Source organism: Eubalaena glacialis, chromosome 4 (genome assembly GCF_028564815.1).
Source record: "Eubalaena glacialis isolate mEubGla1 chromosome 4, mEubGla1.1.hap2.+ XY, whole genome shotgun sequence".
Taxonomy (NCBI): domain Eukaryota; kingdom Metazoa; phylum Chordata; class Mammalia; order Artiodactyla; family Balaenidae; genus Eubalaena; species Eubalaena glacialis.
Genome location: NC_083719.1, coordinates 116366145 through 116385155, shown reverse-complemented (window position 1 = coordinate 116385155; position 19011 = coordinate 116366145). Strand labels below are relative to the sequence as shown.

Here is a 19011-nt window from a genome sequence, read left to right as displayed (position 1 = left end):
GCAACGAAGAGTAGCCCCCGCTCTCCGCAGCTAGAGAAAGCCTGAGAGCAGCAACAAAGACCCAACGCAGCCAAAAATAAATAAATTAAAAAAGTAGGGACTTCCCTGGTGGCAGTGGTTAAGAATCTGCCTGCCAATGCAGGGGACAGGGGTTTGATCCCTGGTCCAGAAAGATCCCACATGCCGTGGAGCAACTAAGCCCAAGCGCCACAACTACTGAGCCTGCGCCCTAGCGCCCGCGAGCCACAACTACTGAAGCCCGCATGCCTAGAACCCGTGCTCTGCAACAAAGAGAAGCCACCGCAAAGAGAAGCATGTGCACTGCAAAGAACAGCAGCCCCCACTCACTGCAACTAAAAAGAAAGCCCACGTGCAGCGATGAAGACACAAAGCAGCCAAAAATAAATAAATAAATTCATATTAAAAAAAAAATTAAAAAAAAAACAACTGGGTTTTTTGTCTTGTTATTGAGTTTTAAGAGGTCTTTATTATAAATGCAAGTTCTTTAGCAAATATGTGATCAGCAAATCTTTTCTCCCACTATGTGGCTTGCCTTTTCATTTACTTAATGTCTTTTGAAGACAGTTTTCAAATTTGATGATATTAATTTTTCTTTTGTTTTTTGTGTCTTATCTAAGAAATATTTATGTAACCCAAGGACACAAAGGTCTTCTATTTTTTTCCTAGAGGTTTTAGAGTTTTAACTTTTATGTTTAGGTCTATAATTTACTAGAGTTAATTTTTTGTATATAATGTGAATCAAAATAGTTCATTTGATTATTTGAATATGTATATACAGTTATTTCAGTACCATTTGTGAAAGGACTATCTTTTCCCATTCAATTACCTTGGCACCTTTGCAGCTAATCAGGTGAATGTATATGAGTGGGTTTACTTCTAGACTCTGTTCTGTTGTACTAACCATAGTGTTTTGATTACTGTAGCTTTATACAAAGTCTTAAAATGAAGTAGTATAAATCCTCCAACTTCATTCTTCTTTTTCAAAATTTTGGTTATTCTAGGTCCTTTGTATTTCATATAAATTTTAGAAACAACTCGTCAATTTCTACAAAAAGGCCTATTGGGATTTTGATTGGAATTGCACTTAATTACAGATCAATTTGGAAGAACTGACATCTTAATATTCAATCTTCTATCCGTGAATACAGTATATCTCTCCATTTATTTAGCATTTAATTTCTCTTAGCAATATGTTGTAGTCTTCAGTACATGTGTCTTTTACATATTTGCTAAATCTATCCCTAATTGTTCACTGACATCATACAGGAATAGAACTGAATTTTGTTATGTTGACTTTGTATCCTGCAATCTTGCTAAACTCATTTATTAATTCTGGTAGCTTTACTGTAGATTTCTTGGGATTTTCTATATAGATGATCATGTCATCTGGGAATAAAAACCATTTTATTTCTTTCCAAGCTATGTGCCTTTTATTATTATTATTATTATTATGCTTTTCCTTGTCTTTTATTTCTTCATGCTGACTAGTAACTCCAGTTCAATGTTGAATAGAAGTTGTGAAGAGTGGACATCCTTGCTTTGTACCTGATCCTAGGGGGAAAAATACAGTCTTTCACATTATATAAGATGTCCCTATCTATACCTAGTTCAGTGTTTCAACTTTTCTTTATCATGCCCCCAAAAAACCTTCTTAGGCTTTTTTTTTGGTAATTGTGCTATCCACTCCAAGAAATCTGAATACAAATACTGTATATCTGTTTATTTGTACCATTTTTTGGTTTCATTTTTCCTCCTTTTGAATTAATTATTTTTTATAATATGATTTTGTTTCCATTTTTGGCTTAGTGGCTATATCTCTTAATTTTTTTGGTTTGTTTTAGAGTTTGCAGTATCTTTAACTTATCACAGTCTATCTTCAAATGCTGTAACACTTCACAGTGTTAAGACCCTTACAAAACAATACTTCCATTTTCCCCTCCTTTCCTTTGTGCTGTTATTACATATTTTAGTTTTACTTAAATTATAAACCCCACAATACACTGTTACTACTTTTGCTTTAAACAATTATCTTTTTAAAAGATTAAGAAAAAAAGTCTTTTATATGTACCTGCATATTTACCACATAGGATATTCTTCACTCCTTTGTGTAAATCCAAATTTCCACATTGTATCACTTTCTTCTGCCTGAGTAACTACCTTTAACTTTGTAGCATGGATCTGCTGGTGATGAATTCTATCACTTTTTCCATGTCTGAAAAGCTATTTCACTCTTGAAAGATATTTTCACTGGCATGAATTCTAGGTTAATAGGTTTGTTTTCAGCACCTTAAAATACTGTTCCATTGTCTCTGGCATACAGGTTTCTGACAAGTTAGCTATCATTCTTATCTTTATTACATAATGTGCCTTTTTTCATCAGGTGCTTTTCAGCTTTTCTCTTTATCACTGTTTTTCGGTAAGTGATTATGATGTGCTTTGGTGTGGTTTTCTTTTAATTTATTTATTATTTTTATTTATTTTTGCCTGCGTTGGGTCTTCGTTACCGTGCACAGGCTTTCTCTAGTTGTGGCGAGCGGGGGCTACTCTTCATTGCGGTGTGCAGGCTTCTCATTGCGGTGGCTTTGCTTGTTGCAGAGCACGGGCTCTAGGTGCATGGGCTTCAGTAGTTGTGGTGCATGGGCTCAGTAGTTGTAGCTCGCGGGCTCTAGAGCACAGGCTTGAAAGCTGTGGCGCACGGGCATAGTTGCTCCATGGCATGTGGGATCTTCCCGGACCAGGGCTCAAACCCATGTTCCCTGCATTGGCAGGCGGATTCTTAACCACTGCGCCACCAGGGAAGCCCCTGGTGTGGTTTTCTTTTCTTTTTTTTTATGAATAAATTTATCTATCTATCTATCTATCTGTCTATCTATTTATTTTTGGCTGAGTTGGGTCCTTGTTGCCATGCGGGACTTTCTCTAGTTGCGGTGAATGGGGGCTACTCTTCGTTGCGGTGCGTGGGCTTCTCATCGTGGTGGCTTCTCTTGCTGTGGAGCACGGGCTCTAGGCGCGCAGGCTTCAGTAGTTGCGGCACGCGGGCTCAGTAGTTGTGGCTCGTGGGCTCTAGAGCACAGGCTCAGTAGTTGTGGCGCACGGGCTTAGTTGCTCCGCGGCATGTGGGATCTTCCTGGACCAGGGCTCAAACCCGTGTCCCCTGCATTACCAGGTGATTCTTAACCACTGAGCCACCAGGGAAGCCCCGGTGTGGTTTTCTTAACGTATTTTCTGTTTGAGGATTATTGTTGGATTTGTGGTGTTATAGCTTTTTCATCAAATTTGGAAAATTTTTGGCTTTATTTGTTCAAATATTTTTTCTGTCTCTGCCCTCCTGCCCTTTCTCTTTCTGGAACTCCATTTATAAGTTTTGGAGACTGCCCAATATATCCTGTAGTTCAACAATCCACTCTTCAACTTATAAATTTCTTTCTTCTCTCTGTGCTTAGTTTTTATAGTTTCTATTGCTGTCTTCAAGCTCACTGTTTCTTCTGGAGTATCTAATCTGCCACCTAGTGTAATTTTTGGGGGGAGATATTTTTCATCTCAAGAAGTTTCATTTGGGTCTTTTACATGTCCTCTGTTTTTCTCATTGTGCTTTCCTTTATGTCCAAGCATATTTAAAAGTTTTATAATAGCTGTATTATGTCCTTGTACAATAATTCCATCACCACTGTCATTTCTGGATTTGTTCTACAGATAGTTTTTTTTTTCTTTTTTCCAGATTATTGGTCATATTATTCTGCTTTTCTGTATACCTGATCGTTCTTCACTGAATGCAGAGTTTTGTGAGTTTTATGTTCAGAGTACTGGATTTTGTTGTAATCCTTTAAAGAATGTTTGGTTTTAGTGTGGCATATAACTAAGTAACTTGTAGATGAATTTGATCCTTCCAAGGCTTGCTTTACACTTCATTATGGCAGGTCCAGAGCAGCCTGTATTCTGGGACAACATTAGTCTTACTACTAAGGGTGTGACTCTTTTGAACTCTATCCAGTGTCTCTCCACTCTGGCTGGTGGGAATACAAACTGTCAGTTCTGTATACTACTCAGTTGATTGCCTTGAGGAAAGTTTCATCTTATGCATGTGCAGATCACTATAAGACAAAAAAAATTTAGACGATTTCTCCACAGATCTCTGGTGTTCTCTCTGTGTAGCTGTAACCTCTTCAGTACACTACCTTAGTCTTCACAGATTCTGATCTCTGTCTCAACTCATGAGATTGCTAAACTCTATATTAGCTACCTTTCCCTGTGGTACAGGATGGAAACTGCCTCCAAGCAGTAAACTGGGGCAACTGTAAGATTCACCTTATTTCTTCCCTTTTCTTAGGGAACACAGACTCAAACTGCCTGTTGTCTAATATCTGAAATTGTGGTTTCATATATTTTGTCTGGTTTTCTTGTTGTTTATGGCAGGAGGGCAATTTGTGCAGAAGTTTATCTTTCATGGGCAAAAATGGAAGATCTTAGCTCCATTAACATGTAGAACCTAGTGGATGTCAGGCCCTGTGTTAACCACTTTACATACGTCATCTCGTTTAATCCTCAAAACAATGCTGTGAGGGACATACTCATATTATCTTTGTTTTATAGACAAGGAAACTGAGGTTCTGAGGGGTTAAGTAGCTAGCCCAAGATACCATAGTTGGTATAATATCGTGTGCAAGTAGGATTCAGATCCCAGTAGCCTAAGCTCTAAAACCACTGTTACAATGGTTACACTGTATCTTAGAAGAGGGAAGAATGAGGAAGTCAAGGGCCAAGGAGGATTCTTGGTGGGCAATAAGGTAAAGCAAAAACAAAGTGAAGCAAAGGATTTGAAGAGACATTTTTCCAAAGAAGATAAACATAGGGCCAATAAGCATATGAAAAGATGCTCAACATCAGTAGTCATCTGGGAAATGCAAGTCAAAACCACACAATGAGGGACCTCCCTGGTGGTGCAGTGGTTAAGAATCGCCTGCCAATGCAGGGGACACGGGTTCGAGCTCTGGTCCGGGAAGATCCCACATGCCACGGAGCAACTAAGCCCGTGCGCTGCAACTACTGAGCCTGTGCTCCAGAGCCCGCGAGCCACAACTACTGAAGCCCGCGCTCCACAACTACTGAAGCCTGCGCGCCTAGAGCCCATGCTCTGCAACAAGAGAAGCCACCACAATGAGAAGCCCGCGCACCAAAACAAAGAGTAGCCCCCACTCGCCGCAACTAGAGAAAGCCCGTGTGCAGCAATGAAGACCCAATGCAGCCATAAATAAATAAATAAATAAATAAATTTATTAAAAAACACACACACACACACACACACAATGATATACTACTTCATAGCCACTATGATGGCTACAATTAAAGACATTTAATAACAAGTGTTGACACGGATGTAGAAAAACTGGAATCCTCGTACATTGCTGGTGGAATTATAAAATGGTGCAGCTACTTTGGAATACAGTTTGGCAGTTTCTGAAAGGGTTAAAAATAGAACTGCCATATGCCCCATCAGTTCCACTACTAGGTATATCCTCAAAAAAAATGAAAACATATGTTCACACAAAAACTTGTACACAAATGTTCCTAGTGGCATTATTCATAACAGCCCAAAGTAGAAACAACCTAAATGTCCATTGACTTATGAATGGATGAAGAAAATGTAGTATATCATACAATGGAATATTACCTGGCAATACAAAGGAATGAATTAGGTGCTATAACATGGATGAAACTTTGAAACAGTATGCTAAGTTAAAGAGGCCAGTCACAGAAGGCCAAATATTGTATGATTCCATTTATATGACATGTACAGAATAGGCAAATCTATATAGACAGTAAGTAGATTAGTGGTTACCAAGGCCTAAGGAGGGGGAGGAATGGGGAGTGACTGCTAACGGGTGTGAAGTTTCTTTTTGGAACAATGAAAATGAAATTACTATATAACCTTGAGAATATACTATACTATGGTGATGACATATAACCTTGAGAATATACTAAAAACCTTTGAACTGTACATTTTAAAAGGGTGAATTTTACAGCATATGAATTATATCTCAAAAAAAGATGTTATTAAAAAAAAAAAACCAGGGAAGATGAAGATTTACTCTTCTTGGCTTGTTTTAACCTTTCCAGTTAGGCTGGAGTATTGGCAATTTTAAGACCTCACAATGTGACAAAACATAAATGAAGCTAAACAGCTAAAGAGGAGGCGCAAACCCATTTCTGCTTCAATTTCCAAGTCCACACCTCCACTGGCAGTTTACCTTTAGAACTACACAGGACAATATTTGCTCACCACTGCGTGGTCGGCTTTTCCTGAGCCTGTAACAGTCAAGGCAGACCCCAAATCCGCATTTGCGACAAACCCAGTGGATGTTGAAGAGAGTTGTTTCACATACATCACACATCTCCCGTACACCACGCACTGCTCGCTTCCATGCCACTTTCTCTGGTGGAAAAAGGAAGAGGAATACTGTTGGCACTGACCATCCTGAGCAACAGCAAAAGATCCCAGACCCACTGATTTCTACTCAAGTGTTTTGTCTAGCAATTAAACTCAAAGGTTCATGAAGTCTGTATTTCTATAATTGTAAGAGAAACAAAATACATGGAATTTCTAATATTTCTGAACAAGTGTCAATGAGAATGAATGCCACATGTTGTCATTTAAGATACTATAAAATTTTCAATTTGGGGAATTTTGAAACAAGAGGATTCTTCTCTTCAAGTGTAGGGCATAATTTCATAGTACAATATTCCTTGGTCTAGAAATAGGGTATAGTATCTCATAGACATGGAAATATCATAAATGTCTGAATAATGTGGGTTCTAGGTATGAAACACAACAACCAGTAGCACTTCATCTATTCACAAACCATCAAGTATCACATACTAACACAAATTAGTTCAAAGCAAACTGAAAATATTCAGCGTGAATCAAACCCAAACAGGGATCAAAATGCAAATTATGGCAACTGTGCTACAACAATGAAAGACAAACAGGGAAGGAATTTTTAGTTTGTTAACTGCCGAAGACTAAAAGAATGAGGACTGCTGGATACAGGTGTGGCTTCAGCTATTTAGTTTACTACAAAGAAAAGTTTTATTGGTCTTACTTCATCTATAGAAAATGCCACCTGCCACTCCTTCCACACCTCCCTTTAAGCAAAAGAAAATGAGTTTCCACCTAGAACTGACTGGAAGACAAGCAAGAGGGTGCCTTACGGTGTGGCTCCACCATCATCATGGCCTCCTTCTCAGACATCACAAGCTGGCAGAACTGGTCTCCAACGTTGGCAAGAATGTATTTTGAGGTTTCTAGGTCTATTCCTTCTGCTAGGGAGGAAGAGGGAATCCACAGGTTCATGGCATCAGGGTCACTTTGCTGGGGACTCAGAAACCCCTCCACTCGGAGTACCCCCTTTCGAGTGAAGATCAACCTGAGACAGGAATGTACACAGTCAAATACATAGTAAATAGCAGCAACCATGCAAACCAACACACACTTAAAATCCTAGGATCTAAAAGAAATTAAATGAGACATAACAGGAATCAGACTGAGTTAAGAAATTTCACTGTATTAGACCAACAGAGTATGCACTAATAGGAAGGCTTGTTAACACCTAGTAGGTCTGGGTTCTTTAAAAAGCTGTCCCCAGAAATGTCCACCAGTTTCTCCAACCACCTGTTCCACACCAGCACCCACACCACTGAATGTGACCAGAGAAAAATACAGAGCTATGCTCACTGTCACACTTGAAATTCATGTCTACTCACGTGAACCCTTAATATTGCCTGGCAGCCACAATACAGTTTCCTGGTGTGCTCCCTCTCCTAGATGCCTGTTTAATATCTTCTCCTTTCTTTTCAAACGTCCAGTATTACTTTCCCCACAAGGACCTTGTTAAGTATTTCACTGAAAAAATTCCGCAAGGAGCCAGAAGAGAATTCCCACAAGCTTCCACCACCACACTACCACACATTCCTGTCACTGGCCCCATGTACTCCATTTCATCTTCTGCTACTATGGATGAACTAGGTACCAGTGAAGACCAACCCAACCTCTCCACCTATGTTCTACATCCTATCCTCTTGCATAGGCATCCCTCCACTAATTCTCTCTTCTACATCACCTATTTTCCTCTCTACTGAATCACTCTTGTCAGTATTTGAACGTGCTATCTCAAAAATCCCCTTGATCCCACACCCACCTCCTCCATTTATCAGTTTGTAAGAGCAGTTTCTTAAAAGAGTTGTCTATACTGACAGTCACCAGTTCCTTTTCCTTTTATTTTCTCTTAATCCACGTCATTCAGGCTTTCTCCCACCAATCTACCAAAATTGGTTTTGTTTTTTTTTGCTATGCCACACGGCATGTGGGATCTTAGTTCCCTGATCAGGGATCGAACCCGTGCCCCCTGCAGTGGAAGTGTGGAGTCTTAACCACTGGACCGCCAGGGAAGTCCCAAAACTGTTTTTGACAAGGTCATTCCCCCTTGTTAAATCCAATGGTCATTTTCAGTCCTTAACTGACCCCACCCAATCACCAACATTTGCCGGAGTTCATAATTCCTTCCCAGAAACACTTTCTTCAGTTGTCTTCCAGGATACCTCACTGGCTGTTCTTTCTCAGCCTCCTTTACTAGTTCCTCCTCATCTTTCCCATCTCTAAATGCTGGAGAGCTTCAGAACTCAGTCCTTGGATTACTTCTCTTCTCTGCCTAGACTTTGACTCCTTAAGTGATCTCAGTTAGACTCACAGCTTTAAATACCCAGTGACGTCCACATTTTTATCTCCAGCTTGGACTTCTTCCCTCAACTCTGGAGTTGTATATCCAGCTGCTCTTTCTTTCTTTTCTTTCTTTCTTTTTTGGCGCACCACGCAGCTTGTAGGATCTTAATTCCCTGACCAGGGATTGAACCCGGGTCCTTGGTAATGAGAAGGCAGAGTCCTAACCATGGGACCACCAGGGAATTCCCCAGCTGCCCTTTCAACATCTCTACTTGGAAATCTAATAGGCATCTCTAATTTAACATATCTAAATTAAAACTCCCGCACTTCCTTGGTGGCGCAGTGGTTAAGAATCCTCCTGCCAATGCAGGGGACATGGGTTCGATCCCTAGTCCGGGCAGACCCCACATGCTGTGGAGCAACTAAGCCCGTGAGCCACAACTACTGAGCCCACGCACCACAACTACTGAAGCCCACGTGCTGCAACTACTGAAGCCCGTGCACCTAGAGCCCGTGCTCCACAACAAGAGAAGCCACCACAATGAGAAGCCCGCACACCGCAACAAATACCCAACACAACCAAAAATAAATTAATAAATTAACTAATTAAAACTCCCCATTTTCCTCCTCAAACCCACTTTTCCCTAAGAAATCACCTTACCAGTAAATGGCAATTCCATTCTTCCAGTTTTCAGGCCAGAAGCCGTAAAATCATCTTTGACTCCTTTCTTTCATATCCCACATGCAATCCATCAGAAAAGCATGTGGCTCTACCTTCAAAATATATCCTTAATTTAACCACTTCTCATCACCTCTATTAATACCTCCCTACACTAAGCCACCATCATTTCTCACCTGGATAATTCCAATATTCTCCTAATTTCTCCCTGCTTTTGCCTCAATATAATCTACTCTCAAGAAGGTAGTCACAGTGATCCTTTAAAACATTCATCAGTGTTACTCATCAGCTCAAAATCTCCAACAACTGCTTCTTCAGCATAAAAGCCAGGGCCCTTAAGAGTAGCCCTTTAGAATCTGGACCTATCATTAACTCTTTGACTTCACTCTTTTCCCCCCCTTGCTTACTCTCTTTTACCCACCCTAGCTCCATGAACACACTAGAAATATTCCAGCCTCAAGACAGTTGCTGTTGCTGTGCCCTCTATCTCGAATACTTGTCTCTCAGAAGAATGCGTAGCTCACTCCCCTCACCTCCTTCAGGTCTTTACTCAAAACTCACTTTCTCAAGTCATCCTTTTTTTTTTTTTTGGCCTTGCCACGTGGCATGTGATCTTAGTTCCCCAACCAGGGATCAAACCTGTGCTCCCTGCAGTGGAAGCGTGGAGTCCTAACCACTGGACCGCCGGGGAATTCCCCCATCAAGCCATCCTATTTAACTGTAGCCTCCTCCAATAAAGATATAAAAATAAATAAATAAATAAAAATAAACTGTAGCCTCTCTAGCCTCCCCACACTTCAATCCTCTTTCCCTCCTTTTTCTTCCTCACAGTTATTACAGACTGACACACTATATATTTAACCTTTTTTTTCTTATTTACTCTCTGCGTCCCCAACAAGCCTCCTGAGGGCAGGAATTTGATGGTTTTATGTACTGTTTAATCCTCAATGCCCACAGCAATGGCTGGCACACATTAAGTGCTCAATAAATATTTGCTGAATACGTGAATCCATGCCACATGGATAAACCACCTGGATTTCTTTATTTAAAAAACTAAGGACACTTGAATGATTGCTTAGAAGAAATTCCTCTTCTAAGTTTATCAAGCAGAAGAAAAGTGACTAAATAGCTGTTGTTTGGTAAAAGCAAGGGATATTCCTAGGATTTTCAACAGTTATCTCTATTTCACATTATCTCCTAATCTTACTTCCCCTTCTCCCTAGCGGACTCAAGTTACTCCAGCACTAAAGAGGAGTAAGTGGTCAGGCAGATCTAGGACACAAAATGGCACCCTTCTGCTCACACCACTGGTTTCAAATGGAGCCCAAGTTAGGAATAACTCAACACAGCTCAGGGGGCAGCAGGTGAGATTGTTCAATTTCAATTCTCTAAGGACAAAGTCACATATCATTTCACAATCCAAACAACTAAGTGGCCACTAATGGGATGGCAGAACCTTAGCACAGACTCTGAGAGCAATGTAATTTAGGAAAACAATAAAAAGATGGTGAGATATGTTTACCGATTCAGAGAAAGAGTGGAAGTTAAGTGTCACTAACGAAACTGGGAAGGAGATGAAGAGAGGAGTCTGGGTACCTCCGGAAGTGAAAGAAGCGGCAAGCCACAGTGGAATCATCTTGCTCTTGTTCCTTAAACTTCCGATACCGCTCCAGGCGGCACTCACGACACTTGTGCAGATGAGGGGCTACATTGATGCACGACCCATCCTGCAGGAAGGGCTCTCCGGACTGCTTCAGCTTCTTCACTTTGCTCACATCTTTCAGCACTGACTGGCCAACTGTGGCAAGGGAGGGGGAGAAATGGTTGGTCATGAAAGGTTTAAATGAGACTCAATAACATAATCCTCCTGGGGACAGTCACTTGTCCTGACCTGAGTCACTCCTCCTTGCACTGAATGGGCATGAGCCCATCAGGTCCATCCTTGACAGAAAAGGAGCACAGGGAACAAAGGCTTCAACTAGGAGCTAAAGACCATGGAGAATTTGTGGGAAGTACCCCATGACAACAAAACAACTCTGAGCATGGGTGAGGAAAACTCAAGACGGCAGAAGCCTCTTGCCACTAGCCCCTCAGGATATGACTGTTCTACTAATCAAGAACTCTTGGGGCTCCCATGGGATACCAAATCCTAACGAGAATGGCGACTTTTACCATCAGACTTTCTCTTAGACACTTGCCCTTATACAATTTTGGACCATAACCTCACTCTACAGGAGTTAACAGTTTTTGGAAGAGGTGTTAAAACCATATATATGTGACAGAGAGGAGCAAACTGAGGAGTGGCTCTCTTTGCTTCATCAACTCTACTAAAGGCTGCGATGTGAGAATGAAGACTAGTACTGAGTAACTCGCCTAAGTAAATAAAAGAGGAAGGGCCAAAGGCAACAGAAATACACAAGAAAAGAATTCCTGACCGAAAATAACAGACTATCAAGACTTTTTGGGATTATCATTACACAGGACAGATACCCCTCTTACAGTACTGGTATAGATCAATCCTGCCCTGAACCAGAAGGTCTGATGAGGGGCCCCTACTGCGCCCTTTTGACTATGTAATTCTATGAGATTATAGAACTTTCCATCAAAGAGAGGGCCTCTGTTGCCCAAGAGCACAACAAGCATTTAAAGCTAGTGCCAGAGCCAAGCCCACGTATAACCCCAGCAGGATCACCTTTCAAGGGGGCAGTCCGAGGCCGGCCCTTGGGGGCCTGCTTCCCTTTGCCTTTTCCCAGCAACAGCTCAGCACTGCGCTCCCCATTGGGGCCCAGCTTCCCCATCAGGTGCTCCGGAATCCCCTTCAGGCCAGTCTTGGCTTGCAGCTGCTCCTCAGAGTCGCTCAAGTCTGACAGGTCGCTATTGGTACTGGAGTCCGAGTCTTGTCTGCAAGCCAAGCTTCGCTCATCCAGTGAGAACCTTTTCACAGCTTCAAAAGGAGCTTTGTTCTCCTGTGAAAAATCTGCTGGGGAGGACAGAAAGCTGCCTGAGTGCCTGCCAAAGACGTTACTAAAGGTTTTAAGGAGAGGATTGTCCTGTTGCCCAGGCCCCACAGTTGGTCTCTCCTCTGTGGGGCTAGAGGAGAGAGTAGGCATCTCAATGGGCTGGGTGAGGCTGCTGGTGGGTGAACTGGACCGGCCATTCCCCATGGCAGAGAGGCTTGGCCCCCCAGTGGTAAGAGCTGAGCCCAGAACACCAGACACCAGTTTGGAGGAGTCAGTTGTGATGAAGAGGGTTTTCTTCTTTGCTAAAGATGCTGAATCTGTAGAGGAGTGAGACTCGGGCCAGCTGGGTGCTGCCTTGGAGGTGACAGTGGTAGCAGAGGAAGAGCTACCTGATGCCTGAGATGCAAAGCTGCTGAAAGGGCTATGTTCAACTTTCTCCACAAATGCCAAGAAAGGGTTAGGAGGCTCTTCTCGGGACAGTTTAGGGGGTTGTAAAAATAGATTTTCATGACTGTCTGGGGTGCGGGCATTTAGGAGGCTCCGTGGGAAGGCTGGCGTGAGGGTGGGCATGGACTCTGCAGGCACTTTCCGATCCACAGAGCTTCCAGCCTTAGAGCCTGATTTAGTGTCTGCTCCAAGAGCGGATCTTCCTTTACATAGGCTCTCAAGGCTTTGTTTGAATGAGTCTCGACTGGAGGAATCATCAGCCAAACTCTCTGAAACGGTAGTGAAGTAGTTACTGGTGGGTAAAGTTTGGGACATGCATTGAAAAAACAAGTTTTTGGAGAGATCAGAGTCTTTCTGAGACTCTGGTGCAGAGCTACAGCCAAAAGAGAAGCCCAAAGGTTTGTTCTCTGTGGCTAGAACCCCATTGGACTGGCTCCTTCCACTTCCAAAAGTCAAAGCTTGTGATGAACTCGGGAGAGATGCTCCAAATCCAGAAGAGGCCAGAACAGAATTTCTTGAATTCTGAAAAGAAGAGAAGATAGCCTGAGTTAGTGATGCTGGCTTCTCTTGACAACCTTACGATATCTTCTTGGACCTAGGCCAACATTTCCTGTGGGTCAATCAACTTTTCTCTCCTACAATTCCAGGAAAACTGTTCTTATACCTATATTTCACCAGGGAAGAAAACTGCCACAGACAGCACAGAGGGGATCTTTAGCAAGGTAAGCTAGAGATGGCAGGATGAATGATATCCTGCCATTCCCTTGGTTGTTAGCCAACTGGTTGTCAAAGCACTTGGAGGCTGTGTAGGCTTCTAAGTATCTATTTAGAAATGAAGACTCCGCCAGGAACTGAAGAAAAGGGCTCCCCAATGGACATCAGCTTTTACTCTGAAATATAGTGAAATATTACTAGTGACCCTGTAATATTAATCTATCTCAAAGACCTTAGGGGCTATGGTTAAAGTTTCGGTTTATTTAAGCCATTGCAAATTGCCCATCTTACAAAAGCGACTTCAGCCCTATGACAAGCCCACTGTACATTAAGGAAAAGTATTTTCTTTATTAGTCCGAAACTCACCAAGATGGACCCTTTTGGAATTTGGCCATTTATTTATGGGTCCAAGTCAACCTAAAAGTTGAATTATCTGTTTCAATTAAAGTTAGACCTAAAGGTGCTAAATTATAGAAGGCATACCAGTTACTGAACCCTTCTGTTATCATTAGGATCTAACAAGTCTCCAAAGTGGAAAACTGTAGACACTGATACACCCACCAAATAAAAGCATTCAGCATAACAAATTGGAGAATGAAAAAACACTTTCTTTTTTTTAATACCTTAAAAATGCTAACTTCTGCATTTGAATAAAGAAGGATGTATACATAAAGAAGGGTTAGAATCACTTTCATATGGTATATTACACACCCATATATGTGCGTAATACAGAGAAATATCCACAGGTAGGTACAAGCACTTATGTAATACTTGGAAATAAAAATTATTCCATGACTGCTTAATGGATATGGAGTTTCTTTTTGGGGAGAAGAAAATTCCTTTAACTAGATAGTGGTGATGGTTGCATAACACTGTGAATGTACAATGCCACAGTACTGTATACTTCAAATGGTGTGAGTGGTAAATTTTATGTTATGTGTTACTTTACCATAATTTTAAAAAATTTATGCCAGATAAATGAAAGGGTGTTGTTAAAAAAAGGGGGGTGCTTCCCTGGTGGCACAGTGGTTAAGAATCCGCCTGCCAATGCAGGGGACACGGGTTCGAGCCCTGGTCCAGGAAGATCCCACATGCCGCAGAGCAACTAAGCCCGTGTGCCACAACTACTGAGCCTGCGCTCTGGAGCCCGTGAGCCACAACTACTGAGCCTGCGTGCCTAGAGCCCGTGCTCCACAACAAAGAGTAGCCCCTGCTAGCTACAACTAAAGAAAGCCCGCGAGCAGCAACGAAGACCCAACGCAGCCAAAAATAAAATTAAATAAATAAATTTATAAAAAAGGGGGGGATTTCAATTTATTTAAGGTTTTCTTTAAATACGCAAGCGGAGTCTACATTAGGACTTTCTTTGGGGTGGCAAAGAGGCATGAGAACCAGGCAGACCACCTGTAGCTTGCCTCCAGCTGACATCTGCTACAGAGACTGCTTCAGTGCATTTAACAGTCAAAAACTTAGTTCATTCTTCTTTTCCTTCCCACTAACCAGCAACCAGACTTAAACTCTTCCAAATAAAAAGAAGAGAATAGACAGATACAGCACTGATGCTACGCTGTTGTTTCACTGCCAGAATTTCGCCAGGAGCCTTGACACCTGCATGACTGCAAGGAATAAGCATAAGGATCTCAGGTTTCACTACTAAAGTTACTCTTTAAGAATAAATACACACATGAATGAAAAATAATTTGGATGGTCTTTCATTTCCTTCAAATGATTAAATTTCAAATCCTCTTCTTATAAGAAAGTGATGACAAACTGATTTCAACACACTTTTTAGGGCAAGAAGTTTCCTGGGGGGCTGTGTCCCTATTTCATGATGGAAACATCCATTTCTGTACTTTTAAATCATATTCCAAGAGAATACCTAGGCTAACACATTAGCAAAGTTACAGATACAGTCACAGAAATTTCTCAAACCTGTTTGGAAAATGCCCTTTGATCCACATTTCATTTATTCAGCTTTGCTACTCCAAGAACAACAGCATTCAGTGGATCTCTTCTTGCAGAGTGTAGTATTTGTTCTATTTTGTAATCCCCATTTACATCTACTCTGCCTTTGACATGGATTCGATTTTAATCAATTTGGGCAATATGATGACTTACACATACTGGAAATCCACATAAGATCCCCACCTAGTTCTCTTGGGAATGCTGGTAAACTAACAGAGAACAAACCATGAAGAGTGCGAAATTTGCATTTACAGGCCTTCTCTTCTGCCTGGGCACTTCACCTTCCTCCCCAACCCTGCACACTAGAGATTAACAAACTGCATTTGCTAGGGAGGGGAAGAAGTCAGATGAAATGTATATGCCATGTTTTATATGGCACTGTTATACACTGTTATAAAATGATTCCATTTTAGGACGTGAGCTCCGTCAAACAGGATTTCAATTCTTTGTTTATAATATACAGTACTTAGCACACAGTAGTTTCCTATACATAATTTAAAAAAATCATTTAGTATTTTATTTGTATTTCATATTCCAGCTTGAATTAACAGCCAGTTTGAAAAAAATATGACTAGCGTCATAAATCATACTTTGGTGACCAAAATAAGAACCAAAAGACTATAAGAACTGATTTTGACACTTTCAAATTTGACTGGGGAGCCAACTTGATGTTAACTTGTATTTAACAAAAGTTCCTTTTCAGCAACAATACATGCAGGTAAGATAAAGAACATAGTAAACTGGATACTACTGTGATTAATTCCATCAAAATTTCCAGGTAAGGCTTACAAGATTAATTTAGGGGAAAAAAAAACCCAACCTTCTATGGTCATATCAAATCACAGAAAGCAGCCCAGCCTCAAAGGAAAATATATGAAATGATGAAATAATTCCATCAAAATTTCCAGGTAAGACTTAGAAGATTAACTTAGGGGAAAGAAAAAACCAACCTTCCATGGTCATATCAAATCAAAGAAAGCAGCCCAGCCTCAAAGGAAAATATATAAAATGATGAACTGAAAACAGGGGTTGGTAATAGTAGCTTTCACATAGCCTTAATTACAGTGTTCACTGTTGCCAACACTATAATTCATTAACCTTGCCTCTCATAGGCCTGGTTGAGGCTCAACCACTACATGAACTAAATAGATAACTGAATTAAAAAGATTCCCCATTAGATCTATTTTAACAACTCATTAAATTGGGTTGTATAATCAGTTTTTGATTAGCCCAATTGTTCAGGTGACTTTTAAGAGCTGATAAAGTTTTTAAAGATATATGCATTTGCCCAACGAGCAGTAAAGGACTATCCACAGAATACAATTTAAGCACATCTCAGAAATACTCCTTCCCTTTGGCATTTGAGATGCTTTTTTAATGTGTTAAGAACAAAGTAAGGTGAAAGAGTGAACCCAAATCTTGCAAATCTGCCCCTGAAACAACTCACCTCTCCTGGGGCCTGCGACCAGCTGCCTTTCTGTTTTTCCGGCCCAGTCCCTGCTGCAAGGCCAGTGTCTGAGATCCTCACCGTGGTTGGGGTGGAGCTGGCGGTAGTGACCACAGCTGCTGAAGCCACCATACCCTGGCCAACTTGTTCCAGTGTTTTTCCTGCCTCTTTATTTTCGGCTCCACCCACCTCTGGGGCCAAAGGTGTCTGACCTGTGGCTGTAGAATATGGAGTGAAAGGTACAGGTGTGTCCCCACCTATGGGCTCATCCTGCACCACCAGAGTCCTGCCGTTTTCTTTGGTGTAAGTGGCAAAGCGAATGTTGCGGTTAATCTGGGGGACAAATGTAGTCGGTGGCTGCTTGGCTCTCTGATCCAGCCCTGGCTCTCCACTGGCATTCCCTCCTTTCCAGGGCCCTCGGCTTGCCTCACCTCCATCGCTCCCATTACTGTCTACTTCACCCCTGTCTCCTTTTAATTTCTTTGATGCAGGGTCACACCCAGAGTCCGAAGCACTTTTCCTCCTCCGGCCATCTTTCCCCTCTATGCTCTCTCTCTTCTTCTTTCCTTTGGAAGATTTTACTGCTTTTAACGTACCCCCCTACAAAACAAAATTCAAAAAAGATTTATTACAAGGGACCTTCCATCCTGTGAAAACCATAAACCATTAGCTCTTTCCCATCTCTAGAAGCAGACAATCAAAGCAGGTACAGATTGCCAAATTCCAATGCCAGCTCTAAGACATCCCCTTTTGTTAAAGAGCTCCAGTCTTCCTGTGATTCAATTTATGCACACATATTCAAGATAATGATTACTAAGAAGTTAACTCACTTGGCAAACCTTTCCTTAAATAAAATGCACTACTTCCTCAACTGAACTTTTTTTAGGATTTTAAAAATTTGTGGAATTTCTTTTACAAAATAGACTGCTAGAGCTAGGCTGGGAACTTATTTGCCTCTTGATGAAAAAAAAAATCTGCTTTATTTTATATTTATCTCCTTGTTTGACAGAAACTGGCATTTCAAGTATTGAAAAATAAAATCTCTTCTATCCAGAAGTCACTAAAAACTGGTGACAACTTAACAATAGGAAAACCAACATTAATGAGTCTGTGACCAGAGCAAAAGTGAGCCCAACAGAAACAAGTCTGAATTGCTCTTATGGACACTATAAAGACACAAACAATCTCCAGAGCTTATTTCAAAGCATTAGACAGGGGAAAGCCAAAAAGGCAGGCTACCATAACCAAACAACCAAATCTCTTAGCTCTTCCAGTAATTTTAGCCTATCACATGAAATCTTATTTGTGCCTTATTTGAGAGGTCAGACAACCTTAAAAGACACAGAATTAAAAGGGGGCAATTCCTATCTCTGAATAAAAACTCTGTCCCTGAGGAGGACAAGAGGACAGGGGCTTGGGACACAGCTAACATTCTCTCAAGCAACTCATATCCGGAACAGTCTTAGATTGGTATCCCATCATGAAGCAGGTTTTCATTTTAGCTTCATTTAGCTAACTTTCAGATAGTTTTATTCAGATAACACGTTGGGGTGGCAATAAGCTAATGACATAGTTATTTGGCCATTATTATTTACTAATTTGATTACTCTATTCTTACTGCCCTTGAATACTTATAGATTCTTTGTGCAGATCTATCTTTGTTGTAATCATTATTATAGCTGTTATAACTGAAATTTTTTCAAATTTTACATTTCTTCTTGCCAGTTCTAGTTTTTTTTCTACTTTTTTTTTGCTGCCTTCATTTGTGTCTTTTCTCCCTTAATTTCCTTCTACAAACTTTAAACAAAGCTCAAGATTTATTTGTTTCTCCCATGCTTTTGGTAATATTAATCTAAGTTTCTAAATCTTTCGTTCAAGAACTGTTTCTGTTTGTTAAGAATTGCTTTCATTTGATCCTTTTAAAACCTTTTTACCCTTTCTTCAACCTCTATCATCACCCAGTTTTCAGTACTGTGAAGTATGGAAGTACAATCAGTGAAATCTCTCCTTTCTTTCTTGCTCACTCTTTCAAGGAGATGAGGTAACCATGGATCTCTAAGAAGGG

General features: G+C 41.0%; 1 protein-coding gene across 1 annotated transcript in view; it reads right to left on the bottom strand.

Annotated features, from left to right (window-relative positions):
• The window catches only part of KDM3B (lysine demethylase 3B), a 59303-nt gene that overhangs the window by 16743 nt on the left and 23549 nt on the right, over positions 1–19011 (bottom strand). Inside the window, exons 7-11 of the mRNA XM_061189646.1 lie at positions 16947–17546; positions 12106–13342; positions 11010–11211; positions 7228–7442; positions 6299–6451 (exon numbers count right to left, since the gene is read on the bottom strand). Coding sequence (XP_061045629.1) covers positions 6299–6451; positions 7228–7442; positions 11010–11211; positions 12106–13342; positions 16947–17546 — 2407 coding nt within the window. The remainder of the gene's footprint in view (positions 1–6298; positions 6452–7227; positions 7443–11009; positions 11212–12105; positions 13343–16946; positions 17547–19011) is intronic.